We start from the raw sequence: 22,750 nt of genomic DNA on the forward strand, positions 1-22,750 counted from the left end.
AATGTTTCTTCTTCTTCTTCTTCTTCTTCTCTAGCAAGAAAGACATTCAACGAAAAAATGCAAGCACACATATGAATCCACACCGACCTACCATGAGGCTCTTCTCACCCGCAGCAGCGGAATGGAATGTTGGCGATCAGATGCAAGACATTTCGCTTGCGCTGCCCTATTAGGCGAGGAGCTGCGCTCGTTCGGGGGCTTCTTCTGGAAGGGTGGGAAGGATGGAAGAAGTAATTTCCACCACAGGTTTTGCTGGGGGTTGCTTCAAGATTTTTCGGGTTTCTGGAAAGTGGTTGATAGTGGACTTGATATTATATCTAGAAGTAAGTACTGTAGGAGTTATATCACTGGAAGAGCGACCATCCGAAGTTACAGGACTGTGTAACGCCGGGAGAAAGTGGCGAGATTTTCTAGAAATATGATGGAAGCCTGCAAGGCGGGTTCTTTCTTTATTTTTCGGGGGATGTGGTGGGACGGAGTTAAGGATCTTTTGTTCGTTCGTTCTGTATGTTGGTTGAGGATCGTTGGTTGGGGGCCTTGGGCTGCAGAGAAGGGAAGGATCCTGTCGTCACGGTGCAGGTGGGATCGGGTGCAATCCGTCTGCACGAGCAGAACGCCTCACGGGAGCCCGTATTTTGGGGGTTTGGATGCGCATTGCGCCGCATCTGAGCGAGCAGACGCTGACGGATTTTGTTTCTCGAATAAAAATTATTTGATTACTTGATTCAGGAGTAGCGACCGCGTTGGGACTGGAACTTGCAGATACGTACTGTACTGAACTGACTGCATGCATTTGCCGACGCAAGTGAGCAATGGAATGGCACTGGCAGCAGGGCGAAGCACAAATGGTTGTCAGTATGACTCAGAAGATTTTATTGAACGTAAAGTCAGCCAAGCAGGCTCTGGAGGAGACCGATTCGCTTTCGCGTGTGCTGTGCCGGCAGTCGAATTCGTGGTATGAGGTTGGATGTATTCCATAGTAGGTGATTTGAGTGGTTTGCCTCTGCCCCACGACACAGCGAAAGATAGGGATGAGTTGTTCTAAAGGGCTGCCTAACCTTCGGCTGATTGTGGCACTGGCACACGGCGAGTGTTTCGAAGCTTCCAAGAGACCTTCTACGATTTTTGTCATCCGATTCCGTTCTGTGGCCATTGATTCATGGGCGATTCAGGTCATGACTACATTTCTCGAAGCGGACGCAGCAGAAGTCGGGCGACTCAGAGAATGAAGCATGGGAGGCTCTTGGATGGGCTTCCCGTACATCAGGAATGTATTGGCTGTTGAAGATTTGAAGGTGCCACAGAAGTCAAAGTCAAAAACATGAGGGATCAAAGCTAGTAGTCTGATCCATAGTCTCAGCTTGAATCTTGACTCACCCTAGGATATTTTGCCTCTGTTGTCCGTATCCTGGCCAGAGAGACAAAACCCCCTTTTCTGATGATGGAGTGGGGTATTTGTTTGCTTCTCGCGGGAAATGTTTCTCTGGATTTTTTTCTCCCTTTGAGTTGTGCGCTGGGTCTGCAGCAAGTCGGACGAAAGAGGGGAATAAATCGTTCGGCGGCGCCCAAGGAACAAACAAGGGGTCAGTCCTGGTCCTGGTCCCAGCGCGTTTGAAGGAGTCGTCCCAGCATGGCTCGGGAGGCCAAGCACCGTGATCTGATCGTCTTGGGTTTACTTTTTCTTCTAGCCGGATAAAAAAAAATATTATGTCGGCATCAGCGTGGGAGGAGAAGAATATTTTGTGTAAGTGGAAGTTTTAGGAGCGTTGCATAGAAGTTGTACGGATTTAGAATCTGGAATTAGGAGATATCCATCAGCATCGGAACAATGCAGTATGATAGAATGCTGGGCTTACGCTCCTTGTTCGTGCTCGTGCTGCCATGCGACTCCAGATCTTTGAATCACGCTATGCCTATTCTGATGCATAGTGTGCTGAGACTGGGCAGAAAAGAAATGCCCCTTTGGGCCTCAATTGGTTGCCGTTGCCGTCTGGATTACAATACAGGCTGCGTCGGAACGGTCACTAGTCTGCTCCTTTCAGCCATAATTCATGGAAATTCGAGAAGGGAGGCCGCGTTGCCGGGCCTGAACCACTGGCTAGCCAGTCTGGATGTGAAGGGCCAAAAAGCGTTTTCAGCCATAATTCATGGGTGGTACTGTAGAGGAGGAGAGGGAAAAGGAGGCATTCCAAATCCAATGGCGAGTCCGTTTGCTAGTAGGAGAGACGAAGAGGAAGAAGAAGAAGAAGAGAGTCGAGGGGGAGTCATGAATCGGAGAAACAACAGGGCGCAGTATACGTGTGAGTCTGTTCGTTATACGACCAAGAACGAGTTGAAGGATCCCAGTGAGCTCGTGAGTCCGTGAGGAAGAATGCAATTGTGAGTCCACCAGAACAGAAGGAAAGAATGCGTGCAGTCAGTCAGTGTGCCTGTGGTATGATCGTGAGTCGGCCAGAGCTTCCAGACTGTGACTTGCTTATACTCTGTGAATGGAAATGGAGATCAGGGTCCAGATCTGGGCAGATATAATTGACTGACGAGTGAGTGCGGGAGGAGGAGACTTTGTATCATATCATGCTCCGTCGACCATCTCCATACCGAACATCTGATACCCGGACAACCTGAGCACCTCTTCACATCCCAGACCCGCATCCTGTCTTGCACAGTCTGACTGGCTGGATATCGGAGTCTTTGTATCTTTTTTTGCGTGCAAGGTTGGCCCTACACAGCCGTGCTCCCCGTTCACTCACACGTCTTGGCTGGGCCTTGCTAGAAACGGAAGGGGCCAGCTAAAATATTAAGCGAGCCTAAGCAGCAGCAGCAAAAATTATTACGACCAGAGAGCGAACGAGATTTCCCCTTCCTCATCCTCTTTTCTGCACATTCAGAAACACCACAACATCTCCCCCAAATACTATCCGGCGACAATCTTCTATTCTGTAGAAGATTCTATCGCGGCAGGATCAGTCCTTCGATACCTTTCCGGTTTTCGATCTTAATAATCTCGCCTGCGCCCGTTTCGACGATTTGCAGCGACACACTCCTTCAATCCCCATCCCCGAAAAAAAAAGAGAGGCGCCTCGCAGGTTCCAATCTTGCTCGCCCAGGTAGCGATTTATTTCGACTCCCTTTGCTCTCCACTCCTCCGCACACCGTCTCCGCGACACGCCTTAATAGAACAGATCAGGTCTGAGATCCGGTCGCCCTTCTGCGAAGGATATCCCGCATCGTCTTGCTCGTCGCGATACGTCATACAAACCTTTCTACCAACGCACACGAGGTCACCTTCGAAACATCTCACCCTATGACTTCTGTCCCTCAACAAACCCAAACCCCAAATCAGCCCTCCTCGATCAGCAGCGCGTCGCAATCGACTTTGTCGTACGCTTCCACCGCAAAGAAGGCCGTCTCGTCGCCACCGATCGCGACGGGTTCGTCTTCAACTCCCTCTCCCGTCGTGGCTGTCGGAGGTGCTGCGCCGGTACAGCAACAACATGGAAAGTCGAATTCGATCTCGCCGGTGAACGGCAAGCCTTCGGTCTCTCCAGCTGTACCGGCAGTTTCTGCACCTGCTATCGCGCATAGCAGCTCTGCAATCAATGGTTCGAGCGAACACAGCCGCAAGAGTTCAGTCACAATTTCAGCGAACGGTATGAATGGTGGCCCAGTCGGTGGAGCGAAGAACAATATCCAATTTGGATCTATTCATGACTCTCCGAAGGTCTCTCACAGCACTCCTGAAAGCGCACAGCCTGCTGCTTCGGCCCCGATTCCAATCTCGAACCCAAGAGTTACCGACCCTTCGCATTCGCCAACTCCAATCCCAGCTCCATCTGCGAGCGGTGGACGACCTCCATCTGGTTTGGGACAGGGCGGAAACGGTGTCGCGTTTGGCAGCTTTGGTGGCGACGGAGAGGTAAGTTTGATATTCTTTTCTTTTCGCGCCGAAATTTTTACTAATCAGCCGCCTCGACAGCGTCACATTCGTCACCCATCTGGTTCGCAAGGCAATCTTGCACCTGGCAACCAGCAATCAGGACATCTTCGCCAACCTTCGCAACCTACGCAAGGTGAGATGAATAACCAATCCAGTCCTGCTCAGGGACGTGGTGGCTTCCAGCAAGCTGGTCGTGGACGAGGTGGCCCCTATAATCAGAACTACCAGCAGCAACCGATGAGCGGCTTCCCTCCCTCGAACCCACAATATCGAGCTCAGAATCAGAGTCGCGGCAATGCTATGGCACCTCCCTTCCAAGGTCAACCTCGACCAATGCAGCAATTCCCAAACTCGCCTCAGCCTGCACGAAGTCCCGCTCTTGCTCCTGCGATGCCTGGCACACCGAACTCGAACCCAGCTATGCCAATGCAAAACCAATACGGAGCTTACCCACCACACACGCAATACATGCAAACCCCCAATGTACGCCCTACTTCTTCCTTCAATCATCGCAACGAAAAGCATTCCTACAAAGGCAAAAAGCAGAAGTCGAAGAACAATGAGCAGTACTCAAACAGTCGCCTTCGGATCACACAAGATTCCGCAAGAGAGCTCTTCGCGGTTGAATACACGCTGGATGGGCGTATGCCACCAGACCGTGAGAATCTTGGTGATAACAGCCAGAGAAACTTCGGAGGACCAGTAGAGCAGCACATGGCCCAGCAGCATTCTATGCCTCATAGAATGCCACTGCATGCTGCTCCTATGGAACCTCAAGTCTCTGTGGACTCGTCTTCATTGCCTCCCAATCCCTTCCTTCATTCCACTCCTATGCTCCCCAATCTTCCCCCTCTTCCTTCTACTCCGTTTGACATCAAGAAGATGGATTTGTCGCCTGCTAGTGGTGATTTCGACAGATATCTAACTATGAAGCAGTCATACTACGGACAGCCAGCATTCGATGGCCGCATGCAAATGCAAGGCGCTCCTTTCATGTATCCTCAAATGGCAAACATGGGCTACATGACTTCTGGTCCCCCACAATCACCACAACCCAGCTTCCAGATGCCAAACAACTACCAGCAAACATATGTTCCAGGCCAATATGCTCCTCAAGCACAGCCTATGTCCAGGAATTCTTCTCAAATGTCTGAACAGCGACCAGCCTCGAGCATGGGAGGACAGCCACAGACACCTTCCATGACTCCGTCAATCTCTCACACGAACACTCCTCAGCCCAAGGGTGCTGCAACTCCTTCTTCTAACGCCTTCTCTAGACCGGCCAGAAAGAGTGCTGCGATCACTATCAGACGACCTGACGGTGAAGCACTCGACGTTGAGAGCATCAAGGCACCTGCCTCTCCTGCTCCAAGTGCTAGTGCAAGAACTCGCACACCTCCAATCGCGATGTCCTCCACCCCGACTCCTCCACCAAAGTCCTCAACCCCTCAACATATCCGAACTGATAGCAGCAGCATCAGCACGAAGAGCTCGGAGGAGAGAAAGGCTGAGATGTTGGAGAAGGTCAAGAAGGAAGCCGAAAAGGCTGCCGCAGAGAAAGACGCTGCAGAGAAGGAGGTTGCCAAAGCTGCCGAGGCCAAGCTGAAGGAGGAAGAAAAGGCACGAGAAGAAGCCAAGGCTAAGGAAGAAGCAGAAGCCAAGGCAAAGGAAGAGGCTGAGGCTAAGGCTGCTGCTGAGAAGGCCAAGCAGGAGGAAGAGGAAGAGTTCGAACGCCAGATCCGAGAAATGGAAGAGGCTGAAGCCGCCCGTGAGAAGAAGGAAGCTGAAATGCTAGCCAAGCGTGCTGCAGAGAAGGCCGCCGCTGAAGAGGCTAATAAAGAGAAGCGGAAGGCCGAGGCTGAAGAGAATGACCGCAAGCTCCGAGAAGCCGAACGTGAGATGGAACGCCTCGAGGATGAGCGTGAAAAGAAGCGTCTTGAAGCTGAGGCTAAGGCTGATGAGAAGACTGCCAAGCCAGAGCCAAAGGAGGAGGAAAAGAATGCTCCCAATACCCCGAGCACTTTGGCATCGAAGCTCTCCAACCTCACTCTGGGAACAGACAGTGGTGCATCGACTCCAGCATCTGATGACTCCATGGGTCCACCTCCCAAGATCAACGCTTCTGAGAAACGTGGCAAGCCTGCTGCTCTCAATCTTGCTCCTCTCAACACCAAGCCTGTTGAGCCACCGCAACCGAGCGCCGCTCTTCAATCTTTGAAGTCAGCTCGCTTCCTCACGGTTCTCAACTCCTCGATTTACCCGCCAAATATCAGCTCTCCCAATCCTGCGCTCAACACTGCTGTCACAACCAAGGGCAAGAGCTTCAAGTACGACAAAGAGTTCTTGTTGCAATTCCAGAAGGTTTTCACCGAGAAGCCATCAATGGAATTCGAGTCTCAAATCAAGGCTCTCATTGGCGATGGTGACGGAGGTTCAGCTAGAACCGGCTCGACGAGAACACCAGGTGGTATGGGTCCAAGACAAAATTCCACCCGCAACAACCCACCCGGAGCATTTGCCATGGGTTCTTTCGGTGCCGGCGCACCTGGCAAGACTCTTCCTCCCGGAACCACCTCCGAGATGCGTTTCCAAATGGCCAATGGCACAATGGCTCGACCTCCCATCAATCCCATGGCCTCTTTCAACCGCCCAGGAGGCGCTGGATTCCCTGGCAGCAATCCTATGCAGCGAACTCCGTCTAGTTCAAACATGAACAACGTTCCTCATTCTCCGCGCCAACAAAGCAGACGCGGTGGCGGTAGCAAGCGCGAGTACCAAGGTACCAATTCCAAAGCTGAGGCCCAAGCCGCAAAGACAATGCCTCTCACTGCCGGTATGGAACTCAAGCCCATCAAGGTCTCTGAGACTGGCTGGAAGCCCCGCAGCATCGGCGCCTCCCAGTCGGCTACTGGCGCTGCTGGCCCTACTCCTGGTGCGCAAGGTGGAACTGGTCACATGGAACCTGACATGGTCCAGCGGAAGGTCAAGGCTGCTCTGAATAAGATGACTCCTGAGAAATTCGACAAGATCGCGGATCAAATCCTCGCAATTGCAGCACAATCGAAGGACGAGGCTGACGGACGTACTCTGCGTCAAGTCATTCAACTCACTTTCGAGAAGGCTACTGACGAGGCTCATTGGGCTTCTATGTATGCTAAATTCTGCAAGCGCATGTTGGAGACAATGAGTCCCGACATCAAGGATGAGAGCATCTTGGACAAGAATGGAAACATCGTCTCTGGTGGTAATCTCTTCAGAAAGTACCTACTGAATAGATGTCAAGAGGAATTCGAGCGTGGCTGGAAGATGGATCTGCCAGACAAGCCGGAAGGTGAGCGCGGTGAGGAGAAGACCGAGGAGGCAGTCATGCTCTCTGATGAGTACTACATTGCCGCTGCCGCCAAGCGTCGTGGTCTTGGTCTTGTCCAATTCATTGGTGAGCTTTACAAGTTGAGCATGCTTACAGAGCGTATCATGCACGAGTGTGTGAAGAAGCTCGTCGACTACACCGGCATTCCTGATGAGGCTGAGATCGAGTCATTGACGAAGCTTCTGAGAACAATCGGTGCCAACCTCGACAGCACCGAAAAGGGCAAGCCAATGATGGATGTCTACTTCCAACGCATCCAGACCATGATCGACACTCCTGAACTCCCAAGTCGGCTGAGATTCATGCTCATGGACATCATCGACCTGCGAAGAAAGCATTGGGTTTCCAAGGAGACCAACAAGGGTCCGAAGACACTCGAAGAAGTCCGAGCAGAGGTAAGTTTCTTATCAAAAGCATTGAAGTCATATACTAACGCAAAGCAGGCTGAGGCTCAAGCCGCCCAAAAGGCTGCTGAGAACGCCCGAGGTAGTCAACGCGGCGGTGGCGGTGGTGGACGCATGCAAATGGGTCGTGGTGACTCGAGAAATTTCTCGAACCAGTACGGCAATCAACCACCACCAGACTACCAGAAGAACACTGTTGGCATGGATGATCTCCGTCGTCTTACCAACAAGAACACCAACCGCGCCTCGAGTCAGCAAATGTCTTTTGGCCCCACATCCATGTTCTCATCACGTAGCAATAGTGGACGAAAGATGGGTCCTGGTGGTTCGTTGAGCAGAGGAGGCGAAGACTCTGGAGCTTCATCAAGAACTGGCACACCACCTCAACAGAAGGAAAAGGAGTCAGCCACTTCCGCAAATGCATTCAGGTATGTCACATTCAGATCCTCGTAATTTGGCTCAATCTAACTTGCTGTAGTCTACTAGCAGGATTGGGATCTGGCGACCATGGAGATCCAACGTCACCACCTTCTACGTCCGTCTCTCCGGCTTTGTCTAAGGCAACACCTGCAAACGCAGACAAGCCTGATGACAAGAACGAGAACGGTTCATGATCATCCGATGACATGCACAAAAGTGTTTTCGAAAGCATCATAATCTCTGTGCATAGACCGGCGGGCTAATCTTGCATTTGCGGCGGACCTTTTCTAACGTGTCTTAAAAGTTCCTCCTCTGTTACTATACGATGATACCTCAACATTCGACCCATAGACTACATTCGGCCTCAAGAATTTCTTTGATTTTTTCATTCCTGCGCATATTTCGGCCGGTGTGTGGGAAGACAGGTTGCTGATTTGCGAAATTTTCCTTTGGCTCACGGGATTTGACCTGCGGGACGGAATTGAAGACCGACTCGCTCAGGCCAACGACTAAAAGCTTTGTGTCAATACTTCGATTTCCTTTTTTGCATCTCGGTATTTGAGCGAATGGCTCATGAGAACGAGGGGCTACTGCATGCATGTTGTTGCTGCTTGCGTTGCGTTGCTTGCTGCATTTCGCATTGGCACTTGTCCTACGATGGTGGATCCGTCCGTTACTCGTTGACATGGTTATGGGATCACTGCGCGCGATGCTTCTCCTTTTTTGCTGATGTTGGCTGGCTGGTATGTAATTTTGCGGGAGGGTGATGGTGGAGGGCGGGTCCTGGGGAGGCTGGAGTCGATACCTACGTTGCCAGATCTGGGATTTCTTCAGGGAAAGCATGTGTGGGGAGGATTCGTCGTGGAGGACATACACAATTGTACAAATATTTAATTCGTTTGCCATGCCAGCCAGCATCAGTCGTACAAAACCGTTCTTAAAACTATTCTGGGTTCCCTTGCTCTCTGTGACTGTGATTCTCGCTTTAAAGTAAGATCTTACATCTAACCACGAATTCCTCATGCTGATGAACGCCAGTCACGATATCGAACCCCCTCCCCAGCAAAGTCTCTCTGCCCTAAGTGCCAACCATGAAATCAGCTAGCTATTTCCTGCTACCTTACCTTGTCCTCCTCTACCTTCTCCTCTCACCTGCTGTCCCTTCTCCCCACAATCTCTCCTAATCCCCACTCAACCATCCACCCCTCGCTCCTCCACAACACCACGATCCTTCCCTAGCCGTGCACTACAAATCCCTTAACCAACACCCTTCAACATCCTTCAACATCCTCCATCACCTACCTCTCTCTCATCCAAGAATCTCCACTTTTCAAGCTGAAAATAACCATTATCTCCGATACTACTTTATAAGTCAAATATATTCGATTCGAAACTTGGAATCGATCCAAGAGTGTTTTAATCACATCAAAATTCTTCTGAAGGTCCTCAAGTGGTTCAAATCAAGGGTTTTGGAGCAGTACCATGTTGCCTCTGTCGCGACTCTATGGGTACACAAGTCGGACGTTGAGGTTGTAGATCTGGATGGATGGATGGATGGATGGATGGAGAAGAGAAGGGTAGGTACATAAGAGGCTAACTATCATTCAGGTCTTTAGATATCAGGGAGGTTATTATTGTCAGATATCAGAAGTGTGTTTAGGGGTCTTGTGCTAGGCTGGAAACAAAGCAGGAACAAATCATTAGACTTCACAAAGTAAAAGGCAATACAAGACTTGAGATCAGCTTTTATTATGCATTTCTATGTCCTCATCCCATATCTGCAGCATTTTTAGTATCATGAAGCCTAAACCCTCGATACGCCTTCGCTAAATATAAAATCAGAATGCAATATGCGCCCTCGTAAGAACTATTGTGTCCGAAGCTCTTCGGAAGCCCAATTATCTACTTGAATTCATCTTTCAGAACCCATTTACCTCTCATTCGAGAATTGCGTCCCTTTTCAAGGACTGCAATTTCTACAAGCATGTGCTTGAATTGAGCACTGTGAGCGGCAGTGGTACACATTCGACCAAAGTGATTGACCAGAGCTTGACTGGGGCAAGAACCACCTTGGCGCTTGATGTACTCGCGGATTAGCTTGATCCAGTCCTTACCAGCCGCTGGACGTTCTGTAGCTGCAGGCGTGCCGGAACGAGAACTACTGCCGCTCGCGGAATTTGTGATGCCTTGTCTGTCGGCGAGACCGGCAAGGACGCTTGCAGAGCTGGGTCCTGCTCCGCGTCTAATATTCGTTGGGCGACCCGAAGAGCCGAACTCACCAGTCCAGGTGACAGTGCCAGGAGCAATGCTTCGTGCTGCGTCTCCTGCTTTGCGAAGTGCTGCTGCGGCTTCAGCTGCAATCTTCTTGGCTTCGGATTCGATCATTTTGCGGTCCGGAGCGTATTTCTTCTTGCCGTTAATAATTTGATCATGTTCAAGAGCACTGTGAACTCCAGACTTGGCGAAGATACCTTCCATAAGTCTGGCTTCGTCAGAAGGTGGCTTTTCATCCTCACTGCCTTGAAAAGCTTCGAGACTTGCAACACCAGTGAGATTGCGAACTTCTGCGTCTGCATCTCCCTGTGGCGACGCAGGAGAGCCTGCATTCTGGACGATGTCTTGAGAGACGATGTCGTTCTGGACAGCAGATGCTGAACCGGCAGCCTGGACAGCGACGTTATCCTCAATCGCAGCTGGTTTAGGGGCCGTGTTAAATTGAACCTCCGTACCCTTAAACATCTCGCCTGTCTCCGTAGTGCCTTCTTCTGTACTGCCCAAAGTGAACAAATCGTAAAGATCTTTCATCTGAAATATTTGACGCTGCTTTGGATCCTTCAAGATCTTGTTGGTAAGGAATTGCTTGAAAATTTGACGATGATAGATCTTCTCCTCGATTGTGCCTGCAGTCATCAGTCTGTAGATCGTGACCTCTTTCTTTTGACCGAGACGCCAGGCACGCTCCCGAGCTTGAACATCAGTCGAGGGATTCCAATCAGGATCAAAGATGATAACCCGATTCGCACCTGTGAGATTGACACCAAGACCGCCAACTTTCGTAGTGAGTAAGAAGACATGAAGGTCAGGATCTTTGTTGAAGCGGTCGACCAGAGTCTGTCTATCCTTGATGTTCGTACCACCATCCATTCGAAGATAGTTGAAGCCTGAAAGACTTTTCACAAACTCCTCGATAATGTTCAGCATTTGAACACCTTGACTGAAAAGCAATGTCTTGTGCCCAAAGCGCTTCCACATTTCCAGTAGAGCCTTCACGACTTGCATCTTGCCAGACTTGTTAGGGTTTCCCCATTTATAGCCAGGCTTGCCTCTCAATCGGGGATCAAGAAGATCAGGATGGTTGCAGATCTTGCGGAGGATATCGATACCGTATAGTGATTGGCGAGTACGATTCATAATTGAAGTCATGTCGTCCGAAGCAAGGAACAACTCATAGGCCTCTCTCTGTGGTCTCGTGAGCTTGCAGAATAGAACCTGTTCACTCTTCTTTGGTAAATCAGAGGCTACGTCGACCTTCAATCTCTGCAGTAGATATGGACTGATGGCCTCTTTGAGAGTCTCTGCACACTTGGTAGCAGTCAGAACTTGTAGGTTGGTTGCATTTGCATAACCACCAATCTTTATAGGAACCTCAAACGACTGTCGGAAGTTGACGAGAGTGCCGAGGCGCATGGGAAAGACGAAGTCGAACAAAGACCAAAGCTCGACCAAATTATTTTGCATAGGCGTGCCAGAAAGAATGACTCGATTGGGAGTTCGAAGTTCCTTGCAGTGGATGGTGATGGCCGTGTTGGGATTTCTAATCTTGTGTCCTTCGTCAAGAACAGCGTAGTCCCAATCGACTGGAATGAGAACATCTGCATAAGTCTGAAGACCGGCGTAGGTTGTGACTAGAACGTGACCATGTCTAACGACTTTGTCAACAATCTTCTTAGCAGCCTTGGACGACTTCGACAGCTTCTCTCCTCGGCCATAGTAGTCCTCGACCTCTTCCATACGTTCCTCATTGCTGATATTAAGCATACCACTACCCGAGCTGTGCAAGATTGAGACTCGAAGAGGTGGCCACCATCGGTGGAATTCGTTGACCCATTGACGAAGCACTGTAGCAGGAGCGACAACGATGATTGGCTTAGTGAGCTTCTTGCTGTAATGAAGGCCAGCTAAGAATGAGATAATTTGTATAGTCTTTCCAAGGCCCATCTCATCGCCAATGATGCCACCGACTTGTTGAGCGTACAATTCTCCAAGCCATTGAACGCCAGTCTTCTGATAGTCGAATAGTGCAGGGAAGATATCGCCTGGAAGCTTGAGGCCGTTGTCAAAATTGTGGTCAGGCGCTCCAGGACAGGGCTTGAACCATTCCTTCTCATCGTTACTGTCAGCAGCATCCTCATCTTCGCTACCTTCGTCCTGTTGAGACCCTCTCCGTCTAGCTGCACTTCGACTGTCAACCCATTTCTGCAATCGAGCCTGGTACATAGACTCATTACCATCATCGATACCAGCAAGGTCGACCTTGTCCTCGGTCTCGTCGACGTTTCTCTTCCCCTTCCCCTTAGATGATTTTCTGGTGGTGCTCTTAGCCATGATTTGATCATCTTCATCCTCGTCATCTCCAGCAAGATCATCGTCATCGGCCTCAGACATGCCTGGGGTGAAGTCTTCTTCAGATGCTGGCGATCCGCGAGTTTGTGGCGCTGATGTAGCAGAGCCATCTCCTAGTCTTCTCTTCTTCCGAGGTCGAAGGCCAAATTCGCCAGCTGCAACATCTTCATGAGTGCCGACAGCATCTGCAAAGCCTGGTAACCGCAGATTTTGATGTGATCTTGGCTCTGACGACTCTGCAATTTGCTCTTCTGCTACTTCAGCTTCCTCCTCAGCTTCTGCTAGAGCTCCTATAAGATCATCGTTCAACTCCGCAGGTCCTCTGCCTTGCATACGAGAGAAAGGAGTAATTTTTCCGGTTCGGATCAAGAAGTCTCTCTGACTCTCATTTGGCATTCTCTTATTGCCACCCGCCGCATCCGGCTCTCCATCTATCCCATCATATTGATGCCTGGCATCAATACGACCCCGAATATCCTCAATATCTTGCTTATTTGCGGCGACGTTGGCAGCAATTCTCGCAATCTCGTCCATGCATCGTTTGCGCAACATAGCATTGTTGTTGAGGGTATCGAGCTTTCGCCGTTGACGTTGTCTTTCTGCCTCGAGCTTGTCGATGCTACTTTGAACCTTCTCGATCCGCTTCTGGTCTCGCTCGTCCTCTTGCTCAATCATAACTTGATTGGCTTGGTTGGTAATGTCCCGCTCCAAGTCATCCTGATCACGAACATCTTCCGTCAAGCCAGCGAGGGCCGCAGCTTCGTCGATCGGTGTAGTGACTTCATCCTTGACTTCTTCTTCGAAGGTTTCGTCTGCGATAGCAGCTGCAGCTTCTGCGATGGTGTCTGTCTCTTCTCGATGAAGTTTGACATTATGGAGGGGTGCTTCGGGTGAGGGACTCGATTCGGCTTTGATGGCAGTGGATGACTCGGCTTGCGAAGCCATGTCGAACGGCGAGATGAAATTAGATAAAGAGCGCAGGAGTCGACATGAATTTAGAGTGCGTTTGTAATATTTCACGTCGTGCGATGTTGAGGTGAAATGTGTCGCGCAGGCAGCGAAAGTGAATTCGTTCAAGAGAAGGTAAGGCTGGTAAGCAAAGGAAAGGACGACCAGTATGAAGTGACTGTATTATCTAGGCGAAGTTTTGTATGCCACCTGTACCTACCACCGAGAATGTCGCATGAAGGTTGTTGATGGTAGAAATTCTTTGGTGGTGAGATGCCGCATTCGTCATTGATGAAAGGCAGTTGCTGACAGGGGTGAACAGCCTTCTCGCGACTTAATTTTCAGCCTCGTCCTCGTGTTCACGTGAAAGAACAAAATGCAATATTTTTGAATTCAAGTCTTCTGGGATTCGTTGTTGATTATTATCATTATTTATCTTTGGAGTATATTTCAACTACTTGCTTTCAAACTTCTCCTTTCCTTGAGCATAGATCGCCAATACAGTAAAGACTACCTGTCTCCATGACACCAAAGCCAGGTCTATATACTTGGAGCTTTATGGGACGACCGTCTAAGTATGGTTTATAGATACCCTGGCCTGACCCGATGTATCAATGTGTACATACTTTTGTTGCCTCTGGTCAATGTGAAAAGTATGTTCTCGCAAAGCCAACATGTACTGAGTCGCGCATGCACTCACCTGCTGCCAACCAATCATGACGCTCGGGTTCTGGAGGTTTTGTTAGACGCCGACTTACTGTTTGCTGTTTTGAACAAAATTTCTGGAGAAATCGCTGGCATTATTCACCCATGGGAATCCATTGTGTGACCTTTTAGTTGTGGGGAAGCTTCGGAAACCCATCGTGCCGTACCTAAGTAGGGAACGAAGCGCGTATTTTAATTTTAAAGAGCTCCCTAGCTCTGGTTCTTTTATAGAGGCCAAACAATGCAACTTTCCACAGAATTGGAAAAGCTATTGACAGAGAATTCCATAGGCACTTTTCCACAGAGTGAGAGCACAACTCGAGCATACTCACCTATCAAATCCGAAGGACCTCATCATGATATCGTCGAGCCACCAGTTAAGATGTAAGTGTCCCAAAATGGACAGGCATACGAGAAGGAATCCTGACAGGCGAATCTTTTTCTGACGAGCAGCCATGCCGTCTCGGTTCCACAATCCAGAAAAACGCCATGGCATATTGGGCTGCAAGGTAGAAGCCAAGCCCAACCAGTCGAGAGCTTGGAGAGTGTTGAACATGGAGCTATGCCATTTTGTGACTTCATATCGAGATTGAGGTGAACCTATGCGGTTTTCCATGTCTTGTAGAAAGACAATCGAAGGCGGCCGGCATTGGGGACAGTAATATCAGCACAGGAGAGAGCCCGAGTAAGACCAGCCTACCAAGCTGAAACTTATATTTGGATTGCCTGGATTGCATACGTCCCGTACCCACTTTGATATCATGACCCTGGGAGCCACGAAGCCCGCGTCTAATGGTCCAACCATCCTTGGAGGGAGCAAGAAAAAAAGTCCGTGACAGAATGCCCCTCAACATTGATGTGTCAAAATGTGTGACTCTGCAGAAATAAAGTGAAGAATAATGTCGACCAGCTCTTTGCTCTGCTCTTACTCATGACTTGATCTCTCAAGCAAGCGCGCAGAAGAATCATTGTGGACTAACGTTGCATGTGTGAGAGGGTTTTTGTTGCTTTGTTTTCTCGGCAGTGTCTGGATTCTCATTCACCAACCTGACGCTAGGGCAACCTTCGTCACTCCTAAGACCTCACACTTCCCTCGAATCCACAACTCGCGATGCATCATTGACCACGCATTTGGATCTCCAACTGTAGCTGCCTCTTTGAGGCCTTTCGACCCAAATATCGTTGCTATCGCGTTTCCCCCCAGCAACTGGATCACGCCTCACATCTCACGCCGGGCGCGACAGTGCTCCCATCTTGCTGCCCACCACAGCCTCCTGCGAACCGGACCACGACCTCCCCAGGACCTCTTCGTAATATCTGATCGCGATGGACCAACAATGGCAGCAGTCCTACCGATACAACGGTAACCCTCCTCCTGCCCAGGCGCGAGAACGAGAGTACAACGGGAGCGCTCAAGCTCAAGGTCAAACCCCTCAAGTAGCTGGCTATACCTACGAGCAATATCAGGGCGGATTGGCGCATTCACATTCCGCATCTCCTAACGGCGACGTAGCTATGCAAGATGCTGGGGATCCATACAATACGCAGCAGAAGTATCCTCTTAGACCGCATCACTCACAACGAGCTAGCAACGATTTACCCTCCGCAGCAGCTCAGAGATACAGTCCTATGGAGACACTTTCACCAACAGGTCAGGGTCAGTATGGATCTCGACAGTCTCCAACAAGACCTGGGAACTTTTCATCGCCGACTTCATATTACGCAAATCGTCAGCAAGCACAGCAGCTACCGCCGATCACCCCGTATGCGTCGAGCAATGAAGGATACCCGGCCTCTGCCACACAGCAGTTGAACGCAGTTTTTGGCAATGACCCCAAATCGCCCCGAAGACCTATTGTGCAATCTCAAGGACCTCCTGGTAGAGGGCCGGTCCCTGAATTCACGAAGATTAGATCTGCCGCAGACTTGCAGCCCAAGGTCAATTTGCAACCAGCTTTCCGAAGGGCAAATCCAGAAGGAGGATTTATCAGTGTATGTATATCACAAGAAGTGTTGGAATTGCGGGCGCTAATATTCAATTGTAGCCGCTACAAGCTCTCACGAGTCATCTGCCATCGACATACCGCATATGCAATCCTAGCTTCAAATACGAATCTTCTCGAAATCCTCGCCGAGTCCTAACAAAACCGAGCAAGGGTGTGAAGAACGACGGCTTTGACAATGAGGACAGTGACTATATCCTCTACGTGAATGACATTCTTGGGTCTGAGGAGACAGGTCATAAGTATGTGTCGAGGTTAACATTCCCATATTCTTGAAGAGTTGGAAAGCTGACGAGAGCCACAGAAACCGGTACCTCATCCTCGATGTCCTCGGCCAAGGAACCTTTGGGCAGGTAGTCAAGTGCCAAAATTTGAAGACACAAGAAGTTGTTGCAGTGAAAGTTGTCAAAAACAGGACTGCGTACTTCAACCAGAGTATGATGGAGGTTTCAGTGCTTGATTTGGTATTGCTTTCTCCGGGTATTCTCAATCTGACTTACTAACAAATTTGTAGCTCAACACGAAGCTCGATAAGAACGACGATCACCACATTCTACGGCTGAAGGATACATTCATTCATCGACAGCATTTGTGTCTAGTGTTCGAGCTGCTGAGTGTCAACCTCTATGAGTTGATCAAACAGAATCAATTCCGAGGCCTAAGCACAACTCTTGTACGAGTGTTTGCGCAGCAGTTGCTAAATGGCTTAAGCTTGTTGAACAAAGCTCGACTGATCCATTGCGATTTGAAACCCGAAAACATCCTCCTCAAGAATCTCGAAAGTCCTATCATCAAGATCATCGATTTTGGATCTGCCTGCGACGAACGCCAGACGGTCTACACATACATCCAGTCGAGATTTTACAGATCTCCCGAGGTCTTACTAGGTTTACCATATTCGTCTGCAATTGATATGTGGTCACTGGGCTGTATCGTGGTGGAGCTGTTCTTGGGACTTCCCTTGTTTCCAGGTTCATCGGAGTACAATCAGGTCTCACGCATAGTCGAAATGTTAGGCAATCCTCCAAATTGGATGTTGGAGATGGGGAAGCAGTCTGGTGAGTTCTTCGAAAAGAGACACGACGTAGATGATTTTGGTCGACGGACGTATCACTTGAAGAGCATGGAACAGTACTCTCGCGAACATGGGACGAAAGAGCAACCTAGCAAGAAGTATTTCCAGGCGACGACATTACCAGAGATCATTCGATCTTACGCTATGCCCAGGAAAAACATGAAGCAGAACGAGATTGACAGAGGTAAGTCAAATATTGTAATACCTTGTGTTCGCTACTAATATTTATCAGAAATGAACAACCGTGTTGCATTCATTGACTTTGTCCGTGGGCTACTCAACATCAATCCTCTCGAGAGATGGTCACCTCAACAAGCGAAATTGCATCCCTTCATTACACAACAGAAGTTCACCGGGCCTTTCGTGCCCCCTATGAATCTCAAATCGAGCGCTATCAATCGGTCACCAGCGCCTGGAACACAACAGCAGCAGCAGGCTGAGGCCCTTAGCAAGCAAAGAGCACAGGCTGCTCAGGCACAAGCTCAAGCTCAGGCACACTCAGCTCAAATGCACGCTGCTGCGCAGAACCAGTACGCTGCCGGGGTCCCTAATGCTCAATATCTCCCACCAGCTCCGAATCCACCGCCCATGTACAATACCAACAATAACGTATACTCTCCAAGCACGAGCCATCAAGTTGCCCCACCGCCGTATCCTTCACAACAAGCTGGACCCTACAATCAAATGGGTATGATGAATCAGGCCCCAACGCAAATGCCTCCGGCCCAGTATGGAGCAGCACCACCACAACAACAGCCCCTCTATCAACAGGCAGCTATTCGTTCTGGTCGTCAAAGAGCTTCTACAATGGAGGTTCAGCAAGGTGGTATCCCCGCAACTATTCAGCGAGTAGCAAGCCATCTTGATCCTAGTCAACCCATCCGGCTCCAACCAAGCCCTGCATACTACCCACCGCCCCCAGATGGCGCCCCAGATGGAAATCCTGGCAGTGCTCGGAGGAGAGGGAGTAGAGCTGCTCAAGGTGGACAGCAAGGCCAGAGAAGCAACCGCGACTTCATCCGCAACTTGGAAGATCGCACACTGGAAGAAGGATTCATGGGACAAAGCCAATGGCATTGATTGAGCATAACTTGCTCTGAACGCCTGCTCCGAGCAGGCATCGCGACGCCAAGCTAATATTTGCCTCAACTACACCGCCTTCAAAGATTGGGTTTTGAACATACTGGCAACTGAAATGGCTTGGCATAGCAGGATGGATAGGTTGGAACGATTTGGTGTGCTGGTACCCGAAATCGCACAACACGATGCGAAAAACAAAAACATCACAGGGCCGTGCCCAATTGCATTGTTCTGCTCAGCACTCTCCAGCCATCCATCGAACGAAGATAGTGTAGGAAGTTTTCTTTTCTTTTTCATATAACATTGAACGAAACCGCGACGTCGAGATGAGTCCCTCTAGGGCGGGAATAGCTGCATCGAGGGAGGGAAGAAGGGAGATGGATTGATTGATTGCTTGCGTGCTACTTCCCTTGAGATAAGAGATTCATTTCAAGGATGGGGAGTTGGAGTTCATTTTGCGCGCATGAATTCCCTCAATCATCATTGCAAGAAAGAAAGGAGGAACCAACAACCTGTGTAATCTAAGACTCATATTGCATCGAGAATGGAGCGTTGAGGCATCCTGCTTGTTTTGCTGCTGTGATCTGTTTTTGCTGTGCATGGTGAACCGTTGATAATGGATGCGGCAGTGATCGAAGAGTACCAGCTCTCAAAGACGTGTGCGAGAATTGCATGCACAGGAATCTTGATAGTGTTGGCCGAGCCCGAGTGAGCGCGCATACGTTAATAGCTTCATTAAACTTATAAGCTACAAGACTATAGTAAGCACTTTCAGATGATATTGCTTCGTTTTACTAACACGTTACTAAATCTTTATTATTCTCGGTCTCACAGTATATATCTTAGTCAACAACCTCGCATTTAGTATATTCAAATCTCGATCTGCTCCGATGCCATAGGCAAGTCAAATGCCTTGGAAACGGTCTTTTGAATCAATCTTCGACGTTGCTGGGTCTTCTCATTCCATCCATCCAATAGCTTCAGAGTCTCCTCGAGAAGCTTCTCCGACGCGTGGGCTTTCTTTTGTTGCATCACGACTCCCAAATGATAGCCTGAAGCTTCGCATATGCCTCCGCCGCAAACTCTTTTCCCTCCAACTTAGAACTTTCAATGGGGAGCACCGCCTCAAACACTACGAGTAATGTCTTGACGGGGCCCGCTTACTTCAGGGGTGTCGCTTCCCAATCTGTTTCGCATTGGGAGCAGCATGAATTGAGGCTTAATGATATCTCAAGTGGCCGAAAGGTGCACCTACACACTACATGTAACACTACGCGCCTGGCCGCCTGTGGCCAAGCCATGTCTCCTAAGGCTCTGATATCTACCTTCTACCTTGATATCAACTTTGAGAATAACTGCACCAAAGCGTCCAAGGTTTGCCTGACGATTTTGACGTCTGTTTTAGAATTGTCTCGTAGCTGACGCTGCTATCAGGTTGGAACGTCGGATGTGTTCAAGAATGGCCTGCAATTTAAAGAACAACGACGAGGAGGAGAAATTTCCACCCTTGGCTCTAGGTGATTTTTCCAAACGACAAAGAGAGAATTGTTTTAGAGAAGAGGAAGTTGCTACACGTCTCAAAAGGCAAAAGGAAGGGAATTTCGATGTGTGTGAAGGCGAATACGAAGTGGTCATGGGCCTGGATGAAGGCGGTAATGGCGGATCCATTATCTTCCGCGATGCAGTGGCGAGGTTGAAGGAGCAGTATCGTTATGTAGACAACGACGAGGAGCGTCGACGCTCAGAGTACCTTGGCGCCCTGCTAGACAAGAAGGCGCGGCGGCGTCGGGATACATGCTGTATCAAGTGCCAGGAAATGACTGGTACCTTAGAGGGTCTCCGCTCCTTGGTGGAAGACGGCTACCGCCACTACAGCTATTACCAGCTTCGACAATCGGCTGACATGGGCTGTAAACTCTGCGAGCTCATATGGGACTTGACGGAGCATGATGACTGGGAACGTGACTGGGTATTCGAAGACGACGAAGCCTCTGAACTCACTATGGTTACTGACGAAAAGATTATTGTCCGTGCTGTCAACAATGAAGCCTTCAACAACGATGGCAGCTCACGCTCGACTAGCCCCGAAGCTTGTGATTGGCGGAATGGGGCCCTCCCACTCGGGGGGACAACTGGTGACCCTCTGCACGAACTGCAACTGAGTACCCTCAAAGTTATGATTCCCTTTGATGGAGGAGTATCACCGAACTGTCCTCTTCTGCATTTGGTGACATCTGAAGGTATGTAAAAGTCCCTATATTCCTATCTTATGTATACAAATGCTCATAAAGCATCGAGATAATCCTGCGGCCAAATATGTTCCGGGGAGAAGGCAAGGCAAAGAACTGACTTCTGCCGCCGTTAACGTGATCCACGACTGGCTTGAGGAGTGTCATGACAAACATAAATTCTGTCCAAAACACCTCGTTCGTGAGCTACCGCGACGAGTTGTTGACGTCGGCCGCCAAGGCGAGGTTTCGTTACCAAGACTTCACATAAGTAAACCTGGCGAGAAGGGGGAATACGCCGCCCTGAGTTACTGCTGGGGTGAAGATCCACAAACCATGACAACGGCCGCGACACTCAGCACCTACATCCAGTGTCTGCCATCGAATCTTTCAAACTCGATTTCAGATGCCATCACGGTATGCAGGAAGCTTGGCGTGAGATACCTTTGGGTCGATGCCCTCTGCATTATCCAGGATGACGAGACCGATAAGGCAGGGCAACTATCTTCCATGGGTACCATATACAAGCAGGCCCTGTTCACCATTGCTGCCGCAGGGGTTGCTCAAGCGTCCGATAGCTTCCTTAAGGGAAAAGGCTCCAATTTCGACCCAACATTTGCACATCTTCCATTTTTCGTGGACGACTCAATATGCGGAGAAGTACAAATCATCGAGCATGGCTTCAGAGATGTGGTCCCGGAAGACAGTCAGCCATTGTTCTCCAGGGGCTGGACATTACAGGAGATGCTTCTCTCACCACGCCTATTGATTTTCGACACGAACCAGCTATTGCTGAAATGTGGCGAATTGCGATTTAAGCCAGTTCAGACTACTTACCTATCATACGAGGATTATTCCTGCCCAGACATGCCGAGTGCCGTGCTCGGTGAGCCCAACGACGATACAAGCCTTGGGACGTGGGGAAGCAAATCGATGACTAGGAGAGAGGAGATGCAGGCGTCCACATGGGCGGCGCTTGTCAAAGAGTACAGTCGGAGGGACCTGAGCTTTATGTCAGACCGCCTTCCGGCTCTGGCTGGGGTAGTGGCTGAACTATCTAATTCCTGGGGCGACAGGTATGTCGTGGGTTTTTGGGAGAGTTCGATAATACAGCACCTGGCTTGGAGCACCAATAAATATGGGGGTTTTGATAGGAAGACGACTTTCAAAGGAGTGAATTACGACAAACCAACCGGGTCCCCGAGCTGGTCATGGTCGACTGTCCCCTTTGGTGTCCATCTCGGCGATGTGAAGCTCCCAAACGCGAGGATGGTAGACTGTGTAGTGGAGCCCACCTTCCTTAACGCGCCGTTCGGACAGGTCAAGCATGCGCTTCTAACTCTGGAGGCTCTTGTTTTCACCTTGCAGCGGCCACAAAACAAGCCGCCAACATGTCCCGGTGGAGACCAATGTTCATGTGATCGTCGATATTCTCGTGTATGTGTTCCAGGCAAGGGCAACCGTCTTCCGAGTGGGGAAATAATGTTGGATTTTGACTGGTCAAAACCAGGACTAGAAGATTTGCGATTGGTTTTCTTGGGATGGACCGATTTTGTGGGACATGAAGCCACCTTTTTGGTTGTTGAAAAGCTCCCTAGGGGGAGATATAGGCGGGTAGGGCGTGCGATATTGAAGGACGACTCGCAGCAAAGGATGAGGAATTTCTTAGTATCCAGGCCAAGAGAGTTGGTCTCCATAGAGTAATTTCTTGCTCTGTGGAGCCTGCCTCGGTATGATACGGAGCAGAAGAGACTCACTCTGTTGAGGCTGAAAAGTCCATTGGAGGCTCAAAAGGAAAGCAGAACGGACACCATTATGATTTATCAGTGCGTGGCCATGTTGCAAGGAACAGTATTTGCATGAATCTTTACTTCAAAATAATAGAAACTGTAGCCAATGCTCATGGAGTCAAAAAAAGGACTTCCTGTGTGATAATCGCCTGACTTGGCGGCATCCT

General features: G+C 49.7%; 5 protein-coding genes across 5 annotated transcripts; 4 read left to right on the forward strand and 1 right to left on the reverse strand.

Moving 5' to 3' along the window:
- The first annotated feature begins 1,401 nt into the window (after positions 1-1,401).
- Positions 1,402-2,514, forward strand: LY89DRAFT_682764 (uncharacterized protein). The gene has a single exon (XM_018214564.1). The coding sequence runs from the start codon at positions 1,829-1,831 to the stop codon at positions 2,363-2,365; it is 537 nt and encodes a 178-aa protein (XP_018074292.1). The 5' UTR covers positions 1,402-1,828; the 3' UTR covers positions 2,366-2,514.
- A 321-nt stretch (positions 2,515-2,835) lies between these two features.
- Positions 2,836-8,395, forward strand: LY89DRAFT_466855 (uncharacterized protein). The gene is made up of 5 exons (XM_018207723.1): positions 2,836-3,916; positions 3,977-4,420; positions 4,874-7,702; positions 7,751-8,139; positions 8,190-8,395. Exons 1-5 carry the CDS (start codon positions 3,305-3,307, stop codon positions 8,323-8,325), a joined length of 4,410 nt encoding a protein of 1,469 aa, XP_018074293.1. The 5' UTR covers positions 2,836-3,304; the 3' UTR covers positions 8,326-8,395.
- Positions 8,396-9,886: 1,491 nt separating this feature from the next.
- Positions 9,887-13,927, reverse strand: LY89DRAFT_682766 (uncharacterized protein). The gene has a single exon (XM_018214565.1). It carries the CDS (start codon positions 13,697-13,699, stop codon positions 10,034-10,036), a length of 3,666 nt encoding a protein of 1,221 aa, XP_018074294.1. The 5' UTR covers positions 13,700-13,927; the 3' UTR covers positions 9,887-10,033.
- Positions 13,928-15,733: 1,806 nt separating this feature from the next.
- LY89DRAFT_579655 (kinase-like protein) lies at positions 15,734-18,565 on the forward strand (the record flags this gene model as incomplete). Its single annotated transcript, XM_018209018.1, has 5 exons — positions 15,734-16,399; positions 16,453-16,652; positions 16,715-16,874; positions 16,925-17,669; positions 17,718-18,565. The coding sequence occupies 5 exons, from the start codon at positions 15,734-15,736 to the stop codon at positions 18,563-18,565; spliced, it is 2,619 nt and encodes an 872-aa protein (XP_018074295.1).
- Positions 18,566-19,890: 1,325 nt separating this feature from the next.
- LY89DRAFT_779817 (HET-domain-containing protein) lies at positions 19,891-22,745 on the forward strand. The gene is made up of 3 exons (XM_018222329.1): positions 19,891-19,939; positions 20,000-20,805; positions 20,864-22,745. Exons 2-3 carry the CDS (start codon positions 20,013-20,015, stop codon positions 22,495-22,497), a joined length of 2,427 nt encoding a protein of 808 aa, XP_018074296.1. The 5' UTR covers positions 19,891-19,939; positions 20,000-20,012; the 3' UTR covers positions 22,498-22,745.
- Positions 22,746-22,750: the final 5 nt, after the last annotated feature.

The sequence above is a fragment of the Mollisia scopiformis genome (assembly GCF_001500285.1).
Source record: "Mollisia scopiformis unplaced genomic scaffold LY89scaffold_7, whole genome shotgun sequence".
Lineage (NCBI taxonomy): Eukaryota > Fungi > Ascomycota > Leotiomycetes > Helotiales > Mollisiaceae > Mollisia > Mollisia scopiformis.